Below are 24231 nucleotides of genomic sequence, written 5' to 3'. Positions count from 1 at the left end.
AAAAACCATTGAAGATTCAAACATTTTCTAAATTAAACTCTGAATAATAGACAACCATAGAATAATTCTGTCTGTCATGGCTTTGTCAATCTAAATCACAATAACGACTGGAACATCACTGAAATTTAATCCATCACAGAAACTGCATGTTTCAAATTGCTGTCTCACGGTCTCCTTTTCACATTTTCCATTGCAGTGTCTCTGTTGCCTGCCTTCATCACTCACTCTTCTCTGTTTCCCTTGTAAAAGCCTCACTACCTAATAATTGGGTAATGGCTCTTAGGAGACCACTGCCAGAATGCTGCTGGGTGACTCAGATCCGAGGGAGGGGAGGAGGAGGTAGGTGCATGGCACTGCCAGACACTGCTCCACGCTCTGTTGCCTTTATTTTATCTTGCTGTGAAGGTCACGAGTGGAGCAAAGACAAGCAGATTCAGGTTCTGTGCAAACGAGGTAAAATCTTGTCTTGAGCCAGTAGAGCAGGCGGGTCAATGGAGGACAGAGGCAGCGAGAGTGGTTCAGAACATGATTTAAACTTTTAACAACCAAATCTGCAGTCTGCTCACATTCAGTTCAACTGCTGAGAAATTGGAGCCTCTTGGTCCATGTGTTAGTCATGTTAGATATATTTCTGAGGAACACATCATGACATTTTTAGGTGTAAGTGGGTTCAATAAGTCTGGGAGGCTTACTATCTGGAAAGACATAATATAAATTCTAATGTAATTGTTCAGTCCTGTTGCTTCTCCTGTTCAACAGCACTGCACAATACTGTGCTGCCAGCATTACTATAAAAATGCTATTTTTTAAAATAGCTCCAGTGAAAACAAGGCTAAGGTTTTCTAGAGGACATAGGTTTCTCCTCTGGCAGATGCACAACCAGAAAAAAAAAGCCTCTTCTCTCTCTGACTTATCTTTCTATCAGAGGCTAATTTAGTCGTTTGGTTTTCTGAGCCAGAGAAGACAGCTGACAGGGCAATCCTCGAGGAGATGGATAAGGCTTCTCTTCTGATCCAGGCCCTGATCTGCCCTGATGCTGTCTCTGGGCTAAAGAACAAAATGCAGACTCCTAAACACACGCCCCAGGTCACAGCTCTTATCTGCTCCCTGCACAGTGTGTGGTGTCGAGTTGGGAAAGAGTAAGCTGATTCTCTGGTCGATACTTGAAGACATCTTCTGTGTCAGAGTCTGCATACGTAATGTGTGTGCTGCTGAAATGCTACAGTTTGTTGGTCATATGAAGGTATAATGCTTAAACAAATTAAGAGCTTCATTCAACTTTTTTTCTTTTTGCACAGGATGGCGTCACCTGGTCTCATGTGATTTGCATCAATTTCAAAGCCCATTTGTTTAGTAATCTTGTGTGAACCGGTTTGTCTGTAATCTGTTAAGTTCATCTGATAGTCCTGTGCAAATGTGCAGCTCATTTCTTCAGGGCATTTTGCTTTTGTGCAAAGGTTTATTTTCTTCTTAATCTTTTAATATTTGATGCTCATCCAAGTCATTGGCGTGGAACATGTTCAGAGAGGGAACATTAAATCAGTCTAATTTCTGTCCTCTATCCAGCTGTGGGCAATGAAGGCAACAGGTCAAGGTAGGTAGCCCAGAGGTTTTCTTCTTGGGACATGCCACGCTTGATTGGATATGTAAGGCCCCAGGTCTCCTCTCAGTTGGACGCAGCCTGAATACCTTCACACAGAGGGACCTTGACCAACTCCCTGAATCAGAATAACTGGCTCCTTTCGAACCAGCAGCTATAAGTATTTGTTTCCCTGGCATTGTTTGTCCTATGACTCCTTTTTTAAATCATATGTGTCCTTTGTTGATCTGTTTTATTTCTTCTCTCTATTATTTTCCACCATTCTTTCCAGTTTTGTCTGATTGCTGCCACCACTCCCTCAGCCAGTGTCGCCACAGGTGTATCAACGAGTAAAGTAGTAAAAGCGAAAAGTGCCATGTTATTATGGCCATGCTTCATATCTGCAGGAATGTGATTTATCATCACCAGTCAGCTGATTGCAAAACAGCTGATGAATGAGCCAGTGATTGTAAAGTACGAATGGAACAGATGCTGCCAATTAGCTAACATGACTTTAGTGCTCTGCTTGAAATAACAATTCTCCATAAGTGAGGGTCTCATTCCTTCATTACAAGGTCCCCAGGTACTTTCTATGAACTCAGTGGGGTCATAACCCATCCAGTTGTTATTATGTTGTATCTATATGGGCTTTACAGAGATAAATGCATTCATCCACATACTGTAGATGAAAAGCTACAAATAAAAGTTTCACATTCAGCTACAGTACGCAGCTTTTTTCTCCTTCAGGCAGCTCAGTGAGCTTCAGCTGGTGAAAAGCCATCTAGGTCTTGAGGCAACAAAGTTTGCTACAAGCCTGTCATGGCCAGGCAATTTACGACCATGACAGACATCAAGAAAACTGTCACCCTGTGCTGTTGCTTCGGGGGTGAAAGTTGGTGATGAATACGAGGACACAGCTGGAAAGGAATATTTCATTTAGAAAATGGGAGCAAAGCAATAATCTCTCAGAAGGCCTAAAGTTCTTGTTCGTGCCAAACAAAATGTGTGACTCGACTGTAGATGTCTAGATGACTTTCCACCAGTTTATTCTCACAAAAATACTCAACAGGAGGTGGTCATTCCAACCCCAGCTCCCTTATTTTTCCAATCCGAACCCTTGTCACTCATCTTGATTAGATGTCACTTGATTTGAATGGATACCAGTCTCATTCAAATCTTGCATAGTTCCCTATTTGTTAGTAAACTATGAGTCCACAGACGTGCTAGTGGCACTTGGAGGCCATACTTAAACACAGTGGGGCTTTGAATAAAATCCCTGTGACACATTGATGCTCAACAGGCATAAAGTTTACCATCTTCAAATCAGCACAGAACACTGAGCAGAGTTAAGCTGATGGGAATGTAACTTCACTTGAATGTATTTGTTGAAAAGTTTAACAGAATTTTTGACTTAATGGTAGCACCAGACTAAAAGGTTCAGGAGATCTGTTTTTACAATTCATCCTCTGGGGACCATGAATGTCTGTATAACATTTGATGGAAATCCATTCAGGAGTTTGAGATGTTTAAATAAGAAACAAAAAATGCTAAAACAAAAAACAAAAAAACCTTGCGTGGTGCTTGGAGAGAGGACAGGGGTCAAAGTCACATAAGTCAGTAGGATATGTTTTTTGGGAACCATGGATGTCTGCACAAAATTCTGTGGCAATGTTTCTGTATCTGATCTGACATTTCAGTCTGGACCAAAGTGGGGGACCTACCAACCAACAGGCTGACATTACCATCCCAACAGAGCCTTGCTGCTGGCATGGCTAAAAACAGCAGGCTTCTACATAGATTCCTATTTTTGCCATAATTAGAACTTTTCAGTTACTTCTCGCTGCTGCAGAGATCAACAGCTTTCAGAGTTTCACATTTCAGTTTTAAATTACGACATGTGAATGTTATGTGTGCATTAAAAATAACTTGGCAGAGATGAGGCCGCAGTGCCCTTAGATGTAATGTAGCTTTCTACATTGAAATTTTGGCCTCAACAACCATTGGTCAGTCAGATAGACCTCCCTCTAGGAGTAGGAGTAGCCCAGTAAGCTCTTTGTCTGTCATGCCACAGCCACACTACACTGGCCAAATGTCCTGCTGAGGCTGCTGGAGAGCTGAACCACCCACTTCAAATGGCTGTGTCCGCAATAAACAAAGACACACACTTACAGTATATACACATACACACACCCTCACACAAAACGATGGGCTGTCTGGATCCAATTTTTTTTTTTTAGTTGCAAATTACAGAGTGGTTTGCCCTAGTTAGCCTGAATCCACCCTGTACTTTTCTGAGAGGCAGCTTGACTCAAACAGACACACACATGTAGAGAGAGAGAGAGAGAGAGAGAGAGAGAGAGAGAGAGAGAGAGAGAGAGAGAGAGAGGAGAGAGAGAGAGAGAGAGAGAGAGAGAGAGAGATGCAATGCAGGAGCAATACCCATCCATTCAGTCTAAGGCCCAGTGTAATCTCTGCCATCCAGCTCTGCAGCAGTTATCCTAGAGTTTTCCATCTGCAGAAGGTTTATGGGAGTTACTGTCATCAATGCTGAAACACAGGTCATTTTCTTTCATTTTCTGCTCAATTTGATAGTAAACTGTGGAGATTTGTGGGACAGGTACTGGAGGAGAGAGGGGATCACCAACTAAAATCACTTCATTAGCAACATACTGTACAGGAAGTGAATACTGTGTGGAATATTAGAGTTTCCTTTATTCATTTTCCTAATGCAAGTTAAGCCCTTCTCTAGGCATCATATGACAGGACTAGCAGTGTGAGAAATGAGAGAAGCCTGGAAATCCTCTTTTGCCCAGATGTGAATAAATGTCCAGAGCAGATCATCAGTATTGTATGACCCTTGCCACCAAGATTACAGACACAAACAAAACTGAGTGTTGCCTGGTTCAAAGTCATTTCCACAACAAAAGGGAGTACTAACTTATTATCACACATGCGACTGTGACTTTGGCTGTAACGCTGGCGCCACATACATGACCTAATGATCTGGCAAAGACTGGGAGAAATGAGCCGGGGTTTAAATACTGCAGCAGGTTGTTGACTTGATTAGCCGATGAACTGCAGGTGCTCAGGTGGATTGGCAGGAACAGGAATCAGGAAACCACACCCAGCCAAGCAATGACAACACACATACACACACACAAAAACAGGGAAAAAGACAAACTGGGGACAAGCAACCACACGAGGGCGGGAAAACGGAGGAAAACACGGAATTATGGAGAGACAAAGTTTAACCATGACAGAACTGTTGTGGGAAGGAGTAGGCTGCTGTTTAACACAGTTCTTTCTAACAATGAGTCTACTCACTGTGGATCAGAGTGTTGATTTTCCCAAAGGAACAAGTGAGAAGCAGCAGAGATTTGATTTCAGATGCATGATTTGTTAATTTGTTTTTTGCATAGAGTGTGAGAGTCATGGTTTCAATTCATCATGAACATTCTGACTGTTTTTACTGAGGCAGACACATCCTGGATTTAAGATAATATTCTTAAGTACCTTGTGTTCTCAAGGGACAAACAACAAAAGACTTAGCAAACTGGTTTGCAAAGGCAATTATAAAGTTGTGACAAAATAACTTGAAGCAGAAGAAGTTTCATTCTGTTGTCTCCTGCTGTATCATCTACTCACTAGTGATTCTCCTTCGTGAAGCTCATCGTAGGATTAGGCACGGCTGTTGCCGGCCCCGAGGCATTCTGTTTCCAGGTTGTCCTTCTGTCCCATTCTCGTGAACGCAAAATCTCAGGAACAACTTCAGGGGATTAGCTACATTTGCATAAATGTTTACTTGGACTCAAGGATGAGTTGATTAGATTGGTCAAAGTCGCTGTGACCTCATGCCCGCCCCATTCTCGACGAATGCGATATATCTCAAACTCCTGGAGGGAATTTCATTACATCTTGCACAAACATCCATTTGGACTCAAGGATGAAATGATTAAGGTCAAAGTCACTGTGAGCTAACAAAACACATCTTTTGCCATAACTCAATAATTACGACACATTTCACACAAATGTGTAACAGTATAAAATGATGAGGTGATGACCTTTTATACCCAGGCACACAGTCAAGGTGATTTTGCACCAGTCCTCTGTACTATGCTGTAAAAATAGTCTCTGTGGGAAAACAGCATGTTTCTCACTGGAAACTATTCACTGGAATCATACATGTCAATATAGTGATAACTTCAATTTTGCCAAAAAATACACTTAATGCCTTTTACTAAATTCCTACTCATTACATATGAGTCTGGACAGACGTAGATGTAAAACTACAACTTAACTGGTTGGTGGAGTCCCAGTGTACGCCATGCTACAAAAGTCTCGTCCTCACAGTAAAGCTGCATGGTTCACGCACCAAGTTAGTCCCCTCCCCTCACCTCCAGTCTCCGTACGAAAGAAACCAACTCTCCTGAAATGTTTGGTTACTGGGATTAAAAACTGTAAAAGTAACCTACAGATTTTCAAAATTGCAATTCCTTACACTCCACTAAAATAGAAAAAAGTAACAACCGTAAAACACTTAACGTATGTACAGGTCAGTCTTAATGAAAGATCATAAGATATAACATTTTTTTGCACTAATTTTTAAAGACAGCAACAAGTCAAACTGAGTTTTCACAAATTGTGTAGTGTGTCACTTTGCGTACAACAAATGTAAAGTGTATTAATTACTGTAACGACCCCTCTGCTTCAATCTGCTGCTGCTTTGTCTCCAGGGCTGCAGACCAAATTAGGAGAGTAATCAGCAGCATGGGACACACCTGGGCCCAGTGCTCACCATGCATACAAGCCAGAGCAGCAATCAGCCCTCGAGACGTTACAGATTCCTGCTATCTATTTCTTCATGTTTGTTTTGATGATTTTGCTTTGTTTTTGTTTGTTGTCTTTGTTATATAGTATACCTGTGTGTCTAGACCCAGGCTGGAACAATCACTCATTTTACCAAATTAGTATGAAATGCGACATATTGGAGTAGTCTGTCTAATTTTTACTACATTTTTCATAAATCTTTAAAATCTCTACTCTAATACAGACATATGACTTGAGGCAAACTTTGAATTGTTCATTGTATTATTACCTTAAAGTCTGTTTTGACTGTTAGTCCTGTCCCAGTGACTACTGTAACAGTCTCTGTGAATTATGACTGTGATATCAGTTTTAATAATGCACCAGTGTTGCATTCTTCTATTATTCAAATGCTACCTGCAAAGGAAGTTGCTGTCAGTTATCACAGTTATTCCCCGGAAGGAACGCTAAGTCTCAGCACACAAAGCAGCTCTGCTGAATACTGCATGAGCTCTGTACTGATGAGGATGTCTGTCAGTGGCCTGTTTGACAGAGCTTTTCAAACTAAACAGGCTCCTAAGATTTAGAAAGAGAGTAATTTTTATTCAACTTTGATTTATCCAGTGCACCTCATGACACATTGTACAAACAGGGATCAGTTAAGAAACATTTAAGCACAGAGAGAACTTGTGGCGCTATAATTTCCCTTAAAACCCCCAGAAAAAAAGAACTTTGTCTGAATATAATACAACAATATTGGACTATTTGATAATGGATGACCTATTCAAGTAATCAGGCTGCAGTTAAGTTGTCACCTGTGGCTGTAGAGAAAAGGTCGTGGGGAAGGCAAAACTGTCTCACACTTTTGTCTGTTTTTTTCTTTGTGGTAATTTGATTGATTGCAATTTTGTTTTGAAACACAATGAAAACTGAAATAATAAGGGTTCTAAAGTGGCTCATGCATGTTCTTAAACCCATTTTGGTTTATCAAATGTTCGCAAACTCACTGTCATAAAAAATCTTGGACGTGGATAGAATACATGCATAGAAGTACTGGTTGGTTTCTGGGACAAAAATGTGTGTGTGTGTGTGTGCGTGGATTCAGTTGAAGGGTTAATTCAGCGAAGAGTATTTCTTAAAAACATGTAAATTCAGTATTTTGGCCTGAGGGAATGTCCACAGCAAGATTCATGGAAATCCAGCCAATAGTTTTTGCATTTGTGTTGTAGGTTGAAGTGTCAGTTGAGGAGAAATCTTGGCCAAATGCTAATGCTAAGAGATCACCAAAGTTATTAAAAAGCAACCTCTGGCAGTTCTGATAATTCACAACAAATATTATGACAATCAGCTGAGGAGTGGCTGCGATATTAACACGGCTATCCTTGCCTCTAATGGGGCATAAGTACAACCAGTCTATCCATTGAATGGCATTTGTTACGGTTTTTCATGGTTACCACGCAGCAATAATATTCACATCTGTTTCTGTCACTGTGCATATTCATGCGTCTCGCTGACTGCCTGCATCTATGTATATTTTATATCTGCACAGTGCATGCAGCTGTTTGCTTTTATCCGATGTGTAAGTGTCTTCAGATATTTAAAGACCTTTTGTTAGTGGCTCATTGTCTCAGCTTCAGACTCAGAAAAACAACAGCAGTGCATTCCTTGGTCTGTGTGACTGGGCTGGGAGCTGTTACACCCTGGTCCACTGTGGCTGATCTGGCACTTAAACTGGACATTAACTGGATGTTAAGAAATGGTTGCTCTCTCCTCCCAGCTGAATGTGTCATAGTGGTGTCATGGCCTCAAATGACGCTTTTGTTGTTTTGGTTCTCCAAAGATGGGAAGGTGGACTGCTGTGGTTGTAAATATGGAGGCCATTACAGGTCACATTTTACAACTTGACTTTAGTGGTTAAAAGTAAGGCTTGATGACTAACTGGGCAGAATGGGAAGCTGCCCTGGGGTCCCAAAAAGCCACTGCACCACTTTACTACATGTAAATTTGTTTTGGTAATTTAGCTGCTGAGGGAATTTCCAGCTTCTTGAGGAATAATGACTTGACGGGTATGACAAGCAGCCAATTAGCTTAGCTTAGCATAAGGACTGGAAATATATGGTTGGCCCTTAATAGGTCAGTCTGGCCATGATGAGAACTTGTGTTTCAGAGCTACTAACCTGGGCAACATGTTGGTAGCATGTTTAATTCTGCAATGCTCAGTTAAACTAGTGATCAGCATGCCTTGTAATAAGAGGATGAGTGTCTACTTTGAGTTATGCTGGTATTCTGTGTTTAAGCATAGTGTTTAGTGTAATAAAACACTCCTCTTTCCATTAAGAGTTTTGAACATTAAAAGTTTGCTATTAATATTAATCCAGAGCAATATGAAGTGTGCAGAGTGATGCATCCTAATGAGGTGTAATGATGTGTGCTACAGTGCTGCCCTCTAGTGAGATGAAGGATAGATGATGCAAATCACCGCAATCTAGTAACATCTGCACACTTAACCCTCAACTTACGCCTCAAAGAGAGAGACAGACAACGCTGTTAAAATTTTAAAATTAATTTATTATATGTCTTTGTCATAGAACTCATTACTTTTTGTTCATGGTTAACATACAGCCATTCATATAGAGAACAAATGAGTTTTTTTATTCATCATTTTCAATTAACTTAGAAATTTACACTCTTCTTTGTGACCCCAAAGAGGAGAAAAATATCCTTTTTCAAAAGTATCTTTTCTCATTTGTGTTTTTTCCCCCTGAGGGAAAAGGCCCTCTGCCTCCTCCTCCTCCTCATCTCCTGTTCTCTCTCTCTTTCATTAGGATGAACGAATGTAGAGGCAAGGGAACACCTGAACACACTGGCACAATGATGAACACAAGCAAAGGGCTGATGTGCACTGGGAGCTGAACGCCCAATCTCTTCCTCTTCTCTTGCTCTCTCTCTCACACACACATTCAGTAAGCTACAGTGTGTACACACTCTCTCTCGCACACCAATTACAGAGACCCATCAAAACCATTTCAAAATGACAGCACAAAATAATAAACCCCAGAAAACAAAGTGAAGCCCCAACAATGATATAAAAAATAAAACTATGCGACCATATACAATCATTATCAGTGCATGGGGACAGAGGGAGGCAGGGGAGACAGGTTGTGTTAATGTACAATGTCACAATATGTTAAGCAGTATGCTCACATGTAGCCAATGTGTCAATAATAAAAGAAAAAAAAAGTAATTTCCTTCCTTTCACCTCTGCTGACAACTTTTGCAAACATTTCAAATGCTTCAGAAAAGAGTTTTTACAGGCTACATGTGAACGCAGCTGAAAGCTACTCAGGTAGGGGTGTTTGTGTGTGTTGGGTCTTTGCACTGGTAGACAAAGATGGATCAGTTTCTCGTAATCTCTCCATTCTCATTTAGGTCAACTTTAAAAAGCACAGACAAAGTGCTGCAAACGGCTCGCATTCAAAAGGACTTAATCCAATAAAAAACACACCCAAACCATCATCTAACCTACTTTCATTATCCCTCTCATTGTAAACTGTACTTTATTTTATTTTTTAGAAAAACACAACAATGTCTGTGTAAAGAGTGAGGGCTAAATCTGGCAACCCGGCAGGAGGGTAGAGAGGATTAGATGGATATGGACCTGGCCCTGTTGGCTGCGACAGCACCTGGGGACATGAGACCGGGTGGCAGCACCATGCCTAGTGCCAGTCATCTGCCAAGGCTGTATTGTTGATGTGTGTGTTTGTGTGTATGTGAAAATGTGTGTGTCTGAGCAACATGGTGTCTTGTGTCAGTTAGTCATTTGTCCTTTTTCAAGGACAAGATGGACGGAAGGCGAAGGAAGTGTTTGTGTTATGTGTGATATGTGAGAGGACAAGCAGGTTGCCTCCTAGTGGTCACTGTGTGAGGACAGGCCAGTGTGTGTGTGTGTGTGTGTGTGTGTGTGTGTGTGTGTGTGTATTTGGAGACCAGGCCTCACTAAGCAGCAGCAATTAGCCAGGCAGTCACACTGGTCTTTATCACAGAACGTCTCAATGTTTCTGCTATATGTTTGTAGTGAAACTGAAGGTTTATGTAAAGTTTTTCTACATGATCATTTCTCTTGTAGGTTGTTTGATGCCAAGAATATTGAAACTAAAACCACAGATGTGTTTGTACAAAGAGAAAAATATTTGACTAATTTTGAGCATTGGTTTTGAGGTCTGTGCTCATAAAGGTAGCTCTTTGCTCTAGTTTTACAGAGTGAAGATGGAAAGTTTTTGTTTTTTTTTTCAGTGTCACAATCTATTTTTGGAAATGTGTCGGACTTTTTGCATGCTCACCAGTCTCTGGCACATTCCTCTGATGCTGCTTAATGAAGCCGTCCCACAACAAACACCAGTGACTGAAACAATGATGATAAAATCGGCCGTTAATAACCATAAAAAAAATCATAACCCTGTTTAAGATACATACATTGCCTGACTAGCTAACAGTTACATCTTTTATCAAAATTAAAAACAAAGAAAAATATTATACATCCCCCATTTATATTTATGTATGCACAAAACAAAAACCACGTCCCTCCAATAAGGTGCAATTCATAGTTTTACAGGCAGAAGTACTATCTGCATTTCAGCATGCAACTCAAATAAAAAGCTCTCTTCCAAAAGAGAAGAATCATCTCTTTCTTTTTTTGTGTGTGTTTTTTTGACATCTTTGTCTATTTGGAGTAAAAACAGAGGATGTCAGTGACAAAAGAGGAAAAAGAAGCAGGAAACAAAAAGCATTAAACCAGCACCACTTTGCTGTGTGACAGACACAGAACATTAAACAAAAGAACAGGGCAAAAATTGCAATTCTTGTGTGTGTGTGTGTGTGTGTGTGTGTATCTTGGGTTCCTCTCGGGTTGGGGCTCTGGCCCAAACCGGTTCTGAGTGGCTGAGCGATGACAAAAATGGTTTTTGGTCGCACAATGGCGAGCCTTCATAGCGATCGCATAACAGTGAGGGCACAAACAGAGTGGCTACAGTAGTCCGACTGTTTGACCAGTAGAGGACTCGGCCACAATCACACAACACAGAGGCTGTACTGTGTGTGTGTGTCTTGGTGTGCACATAGGTATATGTGTGTGTGTGCTGCAGTTATCTGTGAGTGTATCTGCTGTGTGTGAAGGTCACAATGAGTTCTGAAGAAAAACCTTGAAGAAAAACAACATATAAAAAAATAGAATAAAATAGCAACTCATGAATCAAGAGGTTATGTGGTGCTGTTAAGGTCACAGGGAAAATATGATGTCATCAAAACAACAAACCAGTCACAGAAAGCAAACAAGATGGCTGCCACAGTATGAAGTCCCCTTCACGGCATCAAAGGAGGTAAAAGATCTGTGAGGTGGAGGTGAAGTCTATTCTAGCAGTAGGCTGAGACGGTGCATATGAGCTTACACACACACATACGCACACACACACATACACACGCACACATACCGCCTTAAAAAGACATTAAATATCAAGCTGCCAAGTGGATAAAGTTACAAAAAGAAGTACAAAAACAAAGTTAAATAGAAAAACAGAGAGCCAGGGACGCTCATCGCCCCTCCCTCTCTGTTCCTCAGAATTCCACCAGAAACAATATTAAAACTTTTAAAACAAAACCCCAGATGGAAAGACACATCGATTGACTTCACATAAAAGCATAAGTGCAAAAACAAAACAAAACAAAAAAGGGGGCAGAGACTATAACTGTGGAGAGTCTGTGATTGTAAGGATCTGTCACTCCCTCTTTCCATCTGTCTCTGTTTCTGATTGCAGGGAATTTAAACCCCTCTGGAGGCTCACTCTCGCCCTCTTCCCCTCAACTCTTCCCTCCCCTCCATTTGCCTTTTTCTCACCCTGTAACCCTCTCTTTCTCTGCCTCTGTCTCAGTTCAAGGTCGGGCCGCTCAGGGACAGAAAGTTTCTTAGAACTGCAGGCGGGCTCGAGTTGCAAAGTCACACACACATGCACACACAAGGAATAAACACACTAAAAGGCCAAGAGTGTGTGGACGCCTGAACATTACACGCATATGTGATGCTGAACACCCCATTCCAGAGCCATGGGCATGGATTTGCTGTTATACCAGACTCTCTTTTTCTAGAAAGGCTTTTCAAAAGATTTTCTGGCTGTGGGGATTTGCTAAGAGCATTAGTGAGGTCGGGCAGTGAACTTAGGCAATTGGTGCTTTCTCATGTTGAAACGGGAGAGGCCCTTCCCAAACTATTGCATCAAAGTTTGAAAAATACTGTTATCTAAGACATTACTGTGTGCTGTAGTATTAAACACCCTGAAAAGCCATTTTCTCAATCATCTTATTACTGAGGTTCTACTAGAACACACCATTTCTGCTATTTATATAGCATAGCATATATGCTAGCATATATTCTGTTATTTCATATTTGAGCTTTTGTATTTTTCTCTGAACTCTTCTTACTGAGTTTACAGAACTCTCCTTACTGATATGAGTGAGACTTTGTGAGGAAAAAGGTGGTGTCCTGTAATTCTGTGCAACCAACAAACACTTGGCAGTATTTGAATTGTAATTTGTTGACAGTAAGTGGGTTGTTGGGCTACTGCAAATCAAATCTAATCAAACCGCACCCACACAATCCTGATGCAGCAGATTAAGTCTGAGCATTAAAAAAATGTCTGATCTTCTGGGAATGTGTGGTCATTCACTTTCTTGCTGAGAATTAGATGAGAGGATTCATACCACTCATGTCTCTATGTACTGAGTGAGAAGCTACCGCTGAACAGCCGGCTAACTTAGCTTAGCACAATGACTGGAAACAACTATCCTGGCTCTGTCAAATAAACAAATACTGTTTTACAGGGACAGTTTCCTTGAGTATTTCCCCAAAGTGCCGGACTATTTCTTTTACTGTGATAGTTACTTATTTTGTCATGAATATTTAATGTAATGCAAAGAAATACTTCAGATTTTAAGATTTCCTATAATTGGAAGCATTAAAAATAGCCATATTTCGATAGCTATATATAATATATAATAGCTACACATGCAGAAAGAGACACACATTTAACACCCGACCCTTCCCTCCAGTTTCTGATGCCATTTGATCTGCAGCCAGGTGTCGGCCTATCTGCTTGCCTGACTTTTCGCGCATGTATGTGTCACTGTGTCCATCTGTCTCTGCAGTGCTACACTGACTTTCATCTTTTTGATCTGCAATGTCACAACATATGGACACCAGGACCAGACTGGTCTCACACCCACCCTGAAGCCAACAATCTGTCCTGGAACACAGTCAGACGTGTTATGACTCCTGACTTACAAACACATACACTCACACACCTTATAAATACCAGGCATGTTCATCAGACATTCTTACAGGGGAAGAGTTTCCCAGTCAATAACATGAATGTTTCCACTGTTTCTTTTCTTAACTGCTGGTTAATTTGATGTGTTTCTTTAGAGAACTGAAGCTCAGTCTGTTGTGTGATAGGGCAAATTATTTTCCATGCAACTTTTACACAACTTGGCTGTTTTTCTGAACAAAACTGAACCGCGCCCAATTGATTTACTCATTAAAAGACCCATAAACAAAAGGAGGGTTTTAGTTCTCAGTGGAAGAACACAACACTGCAAGGCTTCCTGTTAACCTTCCAACACTGTAAACTGCTTTAAAGGGTCAGTTCACCTAAATTACAAAACAAATAAAGGTTCATTCTCGACCTAGGAAACACCAGTTAAGAAAACCACAGGGTCTGTTTAGTAGCTGTTCCGAACTGTTTACACGATCCTCATCAGCATATGCAGTTTGCCTGTCTATAACAGAATTGCATGGATCTAATTATTTTTTCTGTGCTCTTATTCATGTCACCTTGTTAGCTGACAAAACATTTCTCCTTTACCTCTGCTGTAATTTGTCAATGTAGTTTTTTTTCCCTTTTTTGGATCAAGTTTTCTCTAAGGCTTCAACACAGTCTGGGAATGGAGTTGTTTGTGTTGCAGCACTATCTGCATGGCTAGATACTGCTGCACTCAAGGGAACTGGGAAAATGTTTCTTCTTCTGTAATTTGGGTGAACCGTCCCCTTTAATACTATTGGATGGTCTCAGAAACTGAGCACAAAAAAAGTAGGTTAAAGACTTGCACTTGTTTGGGCGATGCTTGTGGTTAGTAACACCAAGTAATTTCCAATCAGTGGTGACACATCGTTGCAGCTGTCGGAGTTAATGTGATTGCTCAGCTTCTGGAATGTGAACGCTTTCCGTGGCTTAAATGAGGAGAATAACAACATGTTTACAGCCAAGGCGACAACAACACCAGCTCTCTGTTGCTACGGTCTGACAAGAGGCGTGTGCTGGTTCACCCCCAAATACTTAATTTCTTGAACTGATACAACACTTAAAGTGTTCAGTGTGATTTAGCTGCAGTGTTTCATTCATAAAGATTGTTACTCACAGCTATAAACTTCTGAATATATGAGATGATGATGGGTCAAAACTAAGGAAAAAAGTAGTACAAAGGGAGTACACTGGCTCTTTTTCATACCTAGCTAAAGGTTTACACACTTTCCAGACCCATGTAGGAGCCATCAGAAAGAGGGAAAAAGAAAGAAATGACCTCAACAACAGAGTCAAAGAGGGACCCTCTTTTCTCTGCACCCCCACACCCTCCTCTTCTTGATTTCCGTCCTGCCTGCTGCTAATGTTTCTTGGAAAAGATCAATCGGTGCAAGCTACAGGGCTGGCGGGAGGCCAGAGTCGTGAAGGCATGTAAACCCTGTAGACAGGCAGCCAGTCAGCCGCTCTACAAGCACAACAACAGATGGGGGGTGATGGTGGTGGTAGGCTAACACAGCTCTGCAGAAACACATCTGTACAGGATACACATATGCTGAATGCTACAAACCTGCTGACGATGTGTGTTTGTGTTTGTGTGCTGAAAGAAGGGCTGGTCCAATAAATGGGAGATTTAAAGGCTGATGGTGATCAGTTTAGACTGATGTTTGTGGTTTGTTTTGGCTCCGTATCTTCAAAGCTGTCTAGTTTTGGGACAGATTAAAAGGTCATCAACAATTTAACACATAAATATCGGTTTACTAGTCACTGGTTAGTTGTACACAGCCTGTGAAAAATAGTTACATAATGTTGAGCATTCCAGGAAATGTAAGATCCAGTTTTATCTTAGGGACATCTTGGCCTTTGCTGCACCAATTTTGACCATTATTTTTTATCTGTCTCTTGCAATTCCCTCATGTTTATGGAAGTCCAATACTAAATCACTGCAGTGCCCCTTTAAGCCTTTAGGTACATAAATCATATGCAACAATAATCCTAAATAACTCAAAAAACTGCTCATTTCTGCAAAGAAAATGTGTTTACTAAAAGTCAGGGAAGAACTGCCTGCTAGTCTGATATCCAGCAGTTAACTGGACACTGATCGGTGCCTAAGTAAACTGTAGCAGACAACCTGCAAAGAGAACAACGTAAATATTTCTTTAGAAAGCTCCTCCAACCTTCTAAATGGGTCCATTTGTGTCTCATATGGCAAATATCAATAACTAAAAGGAAATCAAGACAGCAATGAGCTGTATCCTAGCAACACAACTCCAAACCACTGTCTGCAGCGGCATCACTCCATCTTGTTTACAGTTTTGCATTTTACCCTTAATGTGTTTCCTCTGTTCCAATCACCTGAAGCATGCAGCCATGTTTAGTGCAGATTACTTGTTGGCGGAGTGCCCGAGAAAATCTAATCAAATAAAGGTTGGGCTAAATTGTGGTTTTAGGCTCTACGTCTTTCCTTTCCTATATGTTATTGCTTTATTGATTTTTTTGATTCATCATTCAAGATTTAAGATTCAAGATGATGTTCATATCAAACAAACAGCGCTTCAGTCGTTCAACCTCGTTTTCACTTAAACTGTCACTGGTTTATAGATTTCCCTTTTATAGGGATGATGAGCTGCTCCCTTCATTTGGACGATTTTCATTTCATGGCTGTGATGACTTTCCCTCATCAAAGTAAAAAATCAAAGCCGTTTGGTCAAGTTTATTACCTCCCTCTTCTCCCCTGTGTCATGACCACGCTTCATCCAATAATACTGTCACTGGGAATAGCGGTGGAGGGATTATTTGGATTTGAGTCTCCATTCATCAAGCCTTGGCTTTGTTTGAAACAGGACTCTCTCTTTTTTCTTGCTTTCCTGTCTTTGCTCAGTCCAAAAAACATTTGCCATTCATGTTTTATTCCTGGCTTATGTTAAAAAAAGTGTTTTTCCTGCTTTCCTGCGCCTCATGCAAATTGCCTGCTTGCTGTGATGAGTCAGTCAAATCAATGAAAAACACAAACTGTTAAAAAAAAGGAGGTGTGTGGTAGGTAATGGTGTACACTGCATGGATGTGTCACTATTCTCAGCTCTGCAGTGCTGTGATATTTATATTTATTTATTTATTTTTACCTGGGTCAGGTGGTGTAAGTAGTAGTGGAAAAGAGTTTTTATTTCTCTTTCTAATCATCCTCCCTCTGCTCTCTCTCATCTCTTATCCTACTGGTCTGCTATCTTAGCTGATGACCTCAGGCTCTTAGGGATCTCAGGAATTCATCAAGAGGATGGTTGCCATGGCGATAATGGGGCAACAGGCTGAGTGAAGTAACCCCGACTTGTCTTTCAGCAGGCCAGACACCCTTATCTGGTATGACTCACTGTCTATCACTCGCTCTCTCACACACAGAGACGCACACAAATGATTTTAAAAGTGCATAGCATACATACTGATATGTAAACACACACAAACGCTGTTCACCAGATGTGTAGCCTGACTGCAGCAAGCCTGAAAGCTGGGAGTAAAACTGTGGTTAAATGCCTCTTGGCAGAGCTTAAACACAAACACACACACCCCAGCCCTTGATGGGACTGAACCGACACCCCTGTGGTCACATTTCTGAGATGACGTTTGGCTACAAAGCACATATTTCTTTTTTTTTTGCGTATAGCAGCCTGTAAATGAGAGGATGAGCTCACCATACTGACTGACTGAGGCTGCACATCGTTGTGGTTTCAGGCCATGAAGTAAGAGGGAAGTAGGGAAGTTTTGTTTGTGTTTTGTAAATCAAATTAGATAGAGCTGTGTCAGTTTTGTGTTAACTGTTGGGATCAGAAAATACTCATCAGTAGTATGCTAGAAAAGTTCAAAGATGAGCTTGGACAGTTGCCAAAAATGCCAAAAAACAGCAGATAAGTCATTTATTTCTAAATGGATCCTCAACCACCTACTCCAGATAAACTGAATTCATTACTTAACGTCTCGGAAATATACACTCTTAAAGTGTTAAGCCAAGTGTAGGCATTGTTGTTGTCTACTTTGTCGTCTCATGTCAAATCCTATTTAAAGCTCGTTTCTCTGCAGCCCCTCTGGATTTGGATGGGAATTTGGCTCTCAACACCAACACCAAACCCCTAACAGCTGCCACCACAGAACTCGCTGCCATCGAGGCAGCAGTGCAGACCCGACACAACTGTCAGCAGCCTGTTGGCTAATCTGATTTTCCCACCATGAGCTTATAGCCATGAAGAGCCAGCATGGTGGACTGAAGGACACAAACACTGATGCTACTGACTCAATTATCATCCATAAACTTTCATTAAACTTGAGAGTTTTCAGCTGACAACATAATGCACATGGACTACATTATAAGTGAGGAGGTTGTGGCTGAATGTTTTACTCAAGGATACTTCCAGTAAGGTGGCACAGTGAAACCTAAACCTGCAACATCAAACTTTTGCCTTTAGGTTTTAAAACATTCTCAGTCCCAGCATTTCCCTTCAGCAACTTATCAAGTTTACTCCCCAAAACTTGTTATTCCTCTTGAGGAGCTGTTCACCTTGAAACAGTGTCTAGCCTGAAGCTGAGGTAAACAGTATCTGTAAAGTCCAGACAGGCAGTGGAGAAGCAGATGGTGGATGCAGTCAATCTGCAATTAAAAGAAAAATCATTGTGTTTACTGCTTTTGATCAATACTCGCCTGCTATATGTTTAACTTCCATAACTGTTCCCTACTGTAAATATTGCTGCCATGATTTCCTTGGCCTTGACAAGATCATAACCCTGGCTCCCCAATGACCTCAGCCCACATGACACACACCCTCAGAGAAAAGTATGCAGGCCAAATTGTCAACAATTCAGGGTGGGGATTCAGGCATCGAGCCACATTGACAGCCGTTTACAACAGGGAGAAGACAAGAGGCATGAGCGCTCATGCCTAAATGTTCAGATGATAGTGATCTGTGGGCAGAGTGAAAGGCATCGCCATGGTAACAGCTGCCCTGTCCTGTAGAGACAGGGGAAGAGAAATGAGGCGGAGCGAAGATAAATACATCCCTGTTATTGAAATGGGGAATTCTTGTGAGGATTAGGAGGAAACACATACACACTGAAAATGGAGTGTGAGACCCAGTGTAAATGTGTGTGTGTGTGTGTGTGTGTAGGTGTGGGTGAAGGAGAGTTAGAGGAAGACTCATTTCAAAGTTTTTGACAGAAAGGGGAACGTGTGAAAGAGAGAATAATTATAGAATAGAGAATAATTGAATTGAAGAGAGGAAAAAAAATATGCCTTGTTACTGAAGATTAAGAGGAAACACACACACCAAAGACAGAAAAAAAGACAGCAGCATAAAAAAAAGACACAAGAGGAGAAAGAAAAAGCTAGGAAGAGTCATTTTCAGAGAGTGGGCGATTGACAGCTGAGGAGAGAGAGGCATATTTAACCGAGGGGGACCTGTAGTTGGCGATGACTTTGTCTGAACACGGCAGCTCCTTGCCTGATGTGAACCCACCCACTCATCTAAACAACACCCATCCCATCTCTCTTTTTCACATGCTTTAGTTTCCAGGGAAACAAAGTAATCTCAGCTACTGGACAGACAGCGAGATGGAACTGAAGGGTGATCTTTCCCCAACCAGTCTCGATTGTTCTTATCAGACATACTAAGTTTCATCTGTCTCGGATGCCAATCGTCAGGCCATGATTTATTCAGAGCTATCTGTAATCTCTGGGGACACACACACATTCTGCACACTCATTCCTGCAACATCTCTTGTGCGTCAGCATATCGCTGTGGGGATGGGAACGAATCTCCTTTTCGCTCCTTTTCATCACTGCTCTCTTCCTCCCTCATTATTCTCCTTTCTTTCCTGCCTTCTGTCTCCCTCGTGCTGTCTTTCCCATCTTGCTGTCCTTCTTCCCTGTCCCCCCCGATGCTTCTTTCTTGCTCTCTATTCCCAATCACTGATCTTGCCTCTGCCCCTCACCACCCTTTACATCCCCGAACCTCACAATATGATACAAAGACAGACCACACACACTTTTTTTTTTACAAAAAACACAGACACACAGACAGGTCTAAGGTGCATGTGGATGTGTGAGTACATGAATGAGCTGAAATATTTCCATGGAGTCATTCCTTTTCATTTGGCGATGGGCACTCCAGCAGGGTTTAAATATGATTTATAATTTTCTACTGAGACCCAAGAAAAAAAATATCTGAACGGTCTGTTTCTGAAAGGAGGTCACCAAATATGACAGGAAGACATCTGAAGGCGAGGAGTGAAGCTGGAACATCGGCAGGTCTGTAAACTTTAGTAAACACAGACAGAAAAAAAAAGAACAGTCCTTCACTCCCAAGTTTCTCCTCTACACAGGTTTCACACGCCTGCGAAAATATCCCTTATTTTTTCCTCTGAGCGACCCCTTTCTCTCAGAATTGGCTTAGGTGAAGAAAGGGAGGACAGGGGTGGGGTGACAAAAAGAGAGATAGCTTGGCTCCTCCCCCCAAAAAGGGATGAATGAGGACATCTATGATTTTGTTTATCCAGTGGTTGTATCCTCTCTCCTGTAAATCCATGGTGGATGTGATTCAGTGTTCCCTTTTTTGACCCCAAAATAATGATTTTTAAGAGATTTTAAATCCCTGCAACATCAGTGCTGCCTGGTGGAGATACATTTAGGTATCACTCCAATGAGAGATGTAATTCGTCAGTACCGTTCTGCTCCCCCCAACTCAGTGCTGAGGACCCACTCAGGCCCTACTAGTTATTTCACATATTTTTGCCCAGCTGAACTCCTAGCCCTCACTCAGTCCCTTTGTTGTAAGGGTTCTCCAGGAGGTAGCGGTATCTGTCATAGTGCTCCAGCATGTACTTGGGGGCATACATGTGCTCTTTGGGGTCCACTGGAGGATATTCCTGCAGGGAGCCATCAAACCAACCCCCCGTCCGGATCAGATCACGGATGTAGTTAAGGTCTCGTTTGTCCTCGTAGTCACCCCAACGCGGGAAGTCTCCATTCTGTGCCGACACCAGCTTGAAGTAGATCCCCTCTGGCGTAAAACACCATGAGCAGTGCCACCCAGCAAAGTGGAAGGGGCTGCCCACTGACCACTGCACCAGAATGTGGCCTGTGTCGTTTTCATACTTGCGGAAACCTGGCATGGTGTAGTATTCACGCCGGCGCAGTTTGATGCCATCACCATCGTAGACGTCCCGGAGCATCCCTACTGTGCAACCTGATACCACCTCTAAAGAGCCAAACTGCTTCCAGAAAAATCCATACAATGACTGGATGTGGAGAGAGAAAAGAGGAAAACAGAATTATATAAAGACGGCATAAAACATGGTTCATCAAACGTCATTCCTGCTTTCAAAGTGTTCATGGTGAACAAGAAAGCTGCTACAAAAAGAAATCACTTTCATACATCACACAAGCAATCACAGACCTCGTAGACAACATAAGCTGACATAATGTTGCTACCTTGCGCATGTGGATGGCAAAAGGTTCTGTCCAGCCATCAAATAACTTGAGGAAAAGGAGGCCCTCATGTGCTGGGATTTCATCTGCGTCATTGATGACGAAGACATCGTCTGACCTAGCGCCTATCACCCTGGACATGCCATTGCGTGTCAAGAAGGTACGCAAGTAGTCATCAGCAATCCAGCCGTCCTGCCGACCGCCCTCTGGGAAGTGGTCAAGGAACACGTACAGGATCTTGTGACGTATGTAGTCATACGTACCATTGAGGAGGAGCCGCAGGAAACTGGGGAGAATACAGATGTGACACAAGGTATTGCTTTAACAAAAATGAATGCAGACTTGATGAATATTGTTATGGATTGCACAACACATGGATGTTTGAAAAGTAAATTTCCTTATAGTATAGAAGAGAATGAAAACCAATGTTGGCTTCAAACTGTTGGGAAAGATCCATCTAAACTGTAGCGGTATGCCATTTCATATTTATTGGCAGGAAGTTGAGGTACATTACAAGGAATGATAGATCACCAAGGTCCTTGTTTGACAAATGATGCCTTTCAGTACAGAAACCCACTGTCCGTACACCCAACTGACTGGAAGAACAACTCAATTAACCTGTTGATATGCATAGCAAAAGACATTGTTCACTGAATGTAGCTACTTTCATGCAGTGTCACATCCTATGATTGAACACACCAATCTCTCCTTTCAAGGCTGCATGCAGAGTCAATCATGTTGCTCTTGTCATAATCTGCTGTAAAATTGCTCCCGAGGCATTTCATGTTGTTGCCAAAGGAAATACACTGTAATTGTTATTCAGCACACTGATGCTCAAGAAGCGTGAAGGTTGGCTGTAAACAAAGACTGTGAGCTGAAAACAGTAACTAGTCAATATATGGGGAAGTGTTGGGATTTCGCTAAGTGTTTTAATTTTGTGCTGATGAATATTTATGAAAATAGAGGATAAATTACACATCTCAAGTGTACACTAGACCCTCAAATGAACTCTCATCTGTATTAAAACATTGGCATGATGTGACCATGGTTTTAGAGTTACTGTACTGGGTTGCGCTAGACGTCCCACCTTCATGTCATACTCTTTTATCCAGTTTAAAATTTGCTGAGAATGCATGCCATTTTACAATGCTGTCCTGTCAGGCACAGAGAGAGTCATCTGCTGATGACCACAGAGCAGCTCAGCTGAGGATTGTACATCTTACTTAAATACACTTTGGCTTGTATAATTCCCCAAAATACACCAGTCCAGAAATGTGGGTCTTACCTCAGAGGCCGTCTCTCTCCATAAGCAGTAAAGTTGGATTCACATACAAGGAACAGATCGACAGCTTGGGCGAGCTCGTGAAAGCGTACGTGCAGCAGGTCAAACTCGTGGTTAATGTTGATAGCATTGATCACCCTCCGTGGGGTCTCTCTGGGTGTCAGCCTCTCCTTGGTTGGCAGATTGGAGTGGTACACCATGGTGGGAACCCCACAGTAAGGTCCATGCCATCCTGGCCGACACACGCACTTGACCAGCCGCTTCCCATTGCCCCTGGCCCTCGCCTTGGCTTTTGGTGCTATGGAGGGCTGCTGCTGGACTTCCAGAGGTTTCCGTTGCCCAGCAGCCCCAGCCCGAGCACCTTCCCCAGCTCCATTGGCAGCAGTGCCCCCTGATTTCCCAGAGTACTCCTTTGGGGTAGCCACCTCTGTCCCCTGCCTGAAGCAAAGAGCTCCAGCTTTGGTTCGGACAAAGTAGGGTGTTTTGTCATCCTGAAGCTGGTGAGTGCGAGTGTGAAGATCTCCCATGGAGTCTAAGGGGTCTGACAATTTATCCTTGCGGATACCTTTTCCGTCCAATGGGACCTCTGGGAGGTCAGGCCCAGCAGGTTGAGTTTGGTGGCTGGGGTTCCGCGGCTTCAAATGGTCTTCAGCTCTCTCCTGGAAAGAGTGACAGACATGGTATTGTAACTGAATAACTAAATTGCACACCAAGGCACACACAAACTGCACATACATGGGATAAAATGAAGGAGGGAGATAATGAATATTTTGAAATGTAATTGCATTTGAATTGATAGTTACACTACATGGCAAAACAAAGAAAGAAAAAAATGGTTTGTGTTTCTGACCCTTGTTATGACTTCTTAAGGTTCATAGAAAAAAGTAATCATGTAGCAAAAGATTATATGAGGCTGTTTTGTCTTGCACCAGTTGCTATGACACTGAGATGTGCTCTCGGCATCTTGAGAACAATTAGAAAGATAGCTGATGATAGTACATAAGAAATACCAGTTCAGTATCTTTGTGGATCAACAGACGAGGGTTGGGGATACACTTGAGGTCTGAAGGAGATTCACATTCATGGTTTGTCAGGAGTAATGTCACTTTACCCTCCCAAGCATCCCAGGAAACTCACAGACTGATCTGAGTCTCTCTGCTCAAAACATGGTGAATATGTACAATGTAACATGTGTGCACAAGTCTTTAAACATGTGAAGAACACAGACTTATTCAAATACCAGAAATCAGCAAACAGCTTTGGGGGAACAGAATTTGAAGTAACTGCATAATTAAACTGAGGTGACATGGAAAAGAAACATCACATCAAAACTTTATATTCAGGATCTATTGGTACTTATGGTCCATGAGGCTTCATAAATCTGCGCCCTAGCCAAACGTAAATTTGCTGTAGCTCCTTCTGCAAAGAATTTAGCCTATATTTATTACATCATGGCCTGAACCAAAGTCTGTCTTTATAATTGGCTTTTTATACTCCCTACTGTCTAAAACTGTATATCAATGTGCAGACCTTAACTTTGGAGAACTGGTAAAATATTCAGTTACACTGTACCTTTAAAGGTGCAGTAACTACGTTTGTACTTGCTTCATTGTCAAACATAAGCAGGTTGCTGTGTAACCTTGTCAGCAGCATCAACCAAGATCAAATGTGAGTGAATGAAATGAAGGCAAACAGCCTGCAGCTAATGTTTAGAAGTAAAAGGGCAGCTGTTGAAATCACTGCGCAGCAAAGACAC

General features: G+C 41.8%; 1 protein-coding gene across 6 annotated transcripts in view; it reads right to left on the bottom strand.

Moving 5' to 3' along the window:
- Positions 1 to 10632: 10632 nt before the first annotated feature.
- The window catches only part of mgat3b (beta-1,4-mannosyl-glycoprotein 4-beta-N-acetylglucosaminyltransferase b), a 67443-nt gene continuing 53844 nt past the window's right edge, over positions 10633 to 24231 (bottom strand). For all 6 annotated transcript variants that reach the window (XM_018685337.2, XM_018685339.2, XM_018685338.2 and 3 more), the window contains 3 exons: positions 22479 to 23134; positions 21197 to 21479; positions 10633 to 21003 (listed from right to left, as the gene is read on the bottom strand). In XM_018685337.2, the coding sequence (XP_018540853.1) occupies positions 20518 to 21003; positions 21197 to 21479; positions 22479 to 23134 (1425 nt within the window). In that variant the 3' untranslated portion in view covers positions 10633 to 20517. The remainder of the gene's footprint in view (positions 21004 to 21196; positions 21480 to 22478; positions 23135 to 24231) is intronic.

Source organism: Lates calcarifer, linkage group LG5 (genome assembly GCF_001640805.2).
Source record: "Lates calcarifer isolate ASB-BC8 linkage group LG5, TLL_Latcal_v3, whole genome shotgun sequence".
Lineage (NCBI taxonomy): Eukaryota > Metazoa > Chordata > Actinopteri > Centropomidae > Lates > Lates calcarifer.
This window is presented reverse-complemented; position numbering and strand designations above follow the sequence as displayed.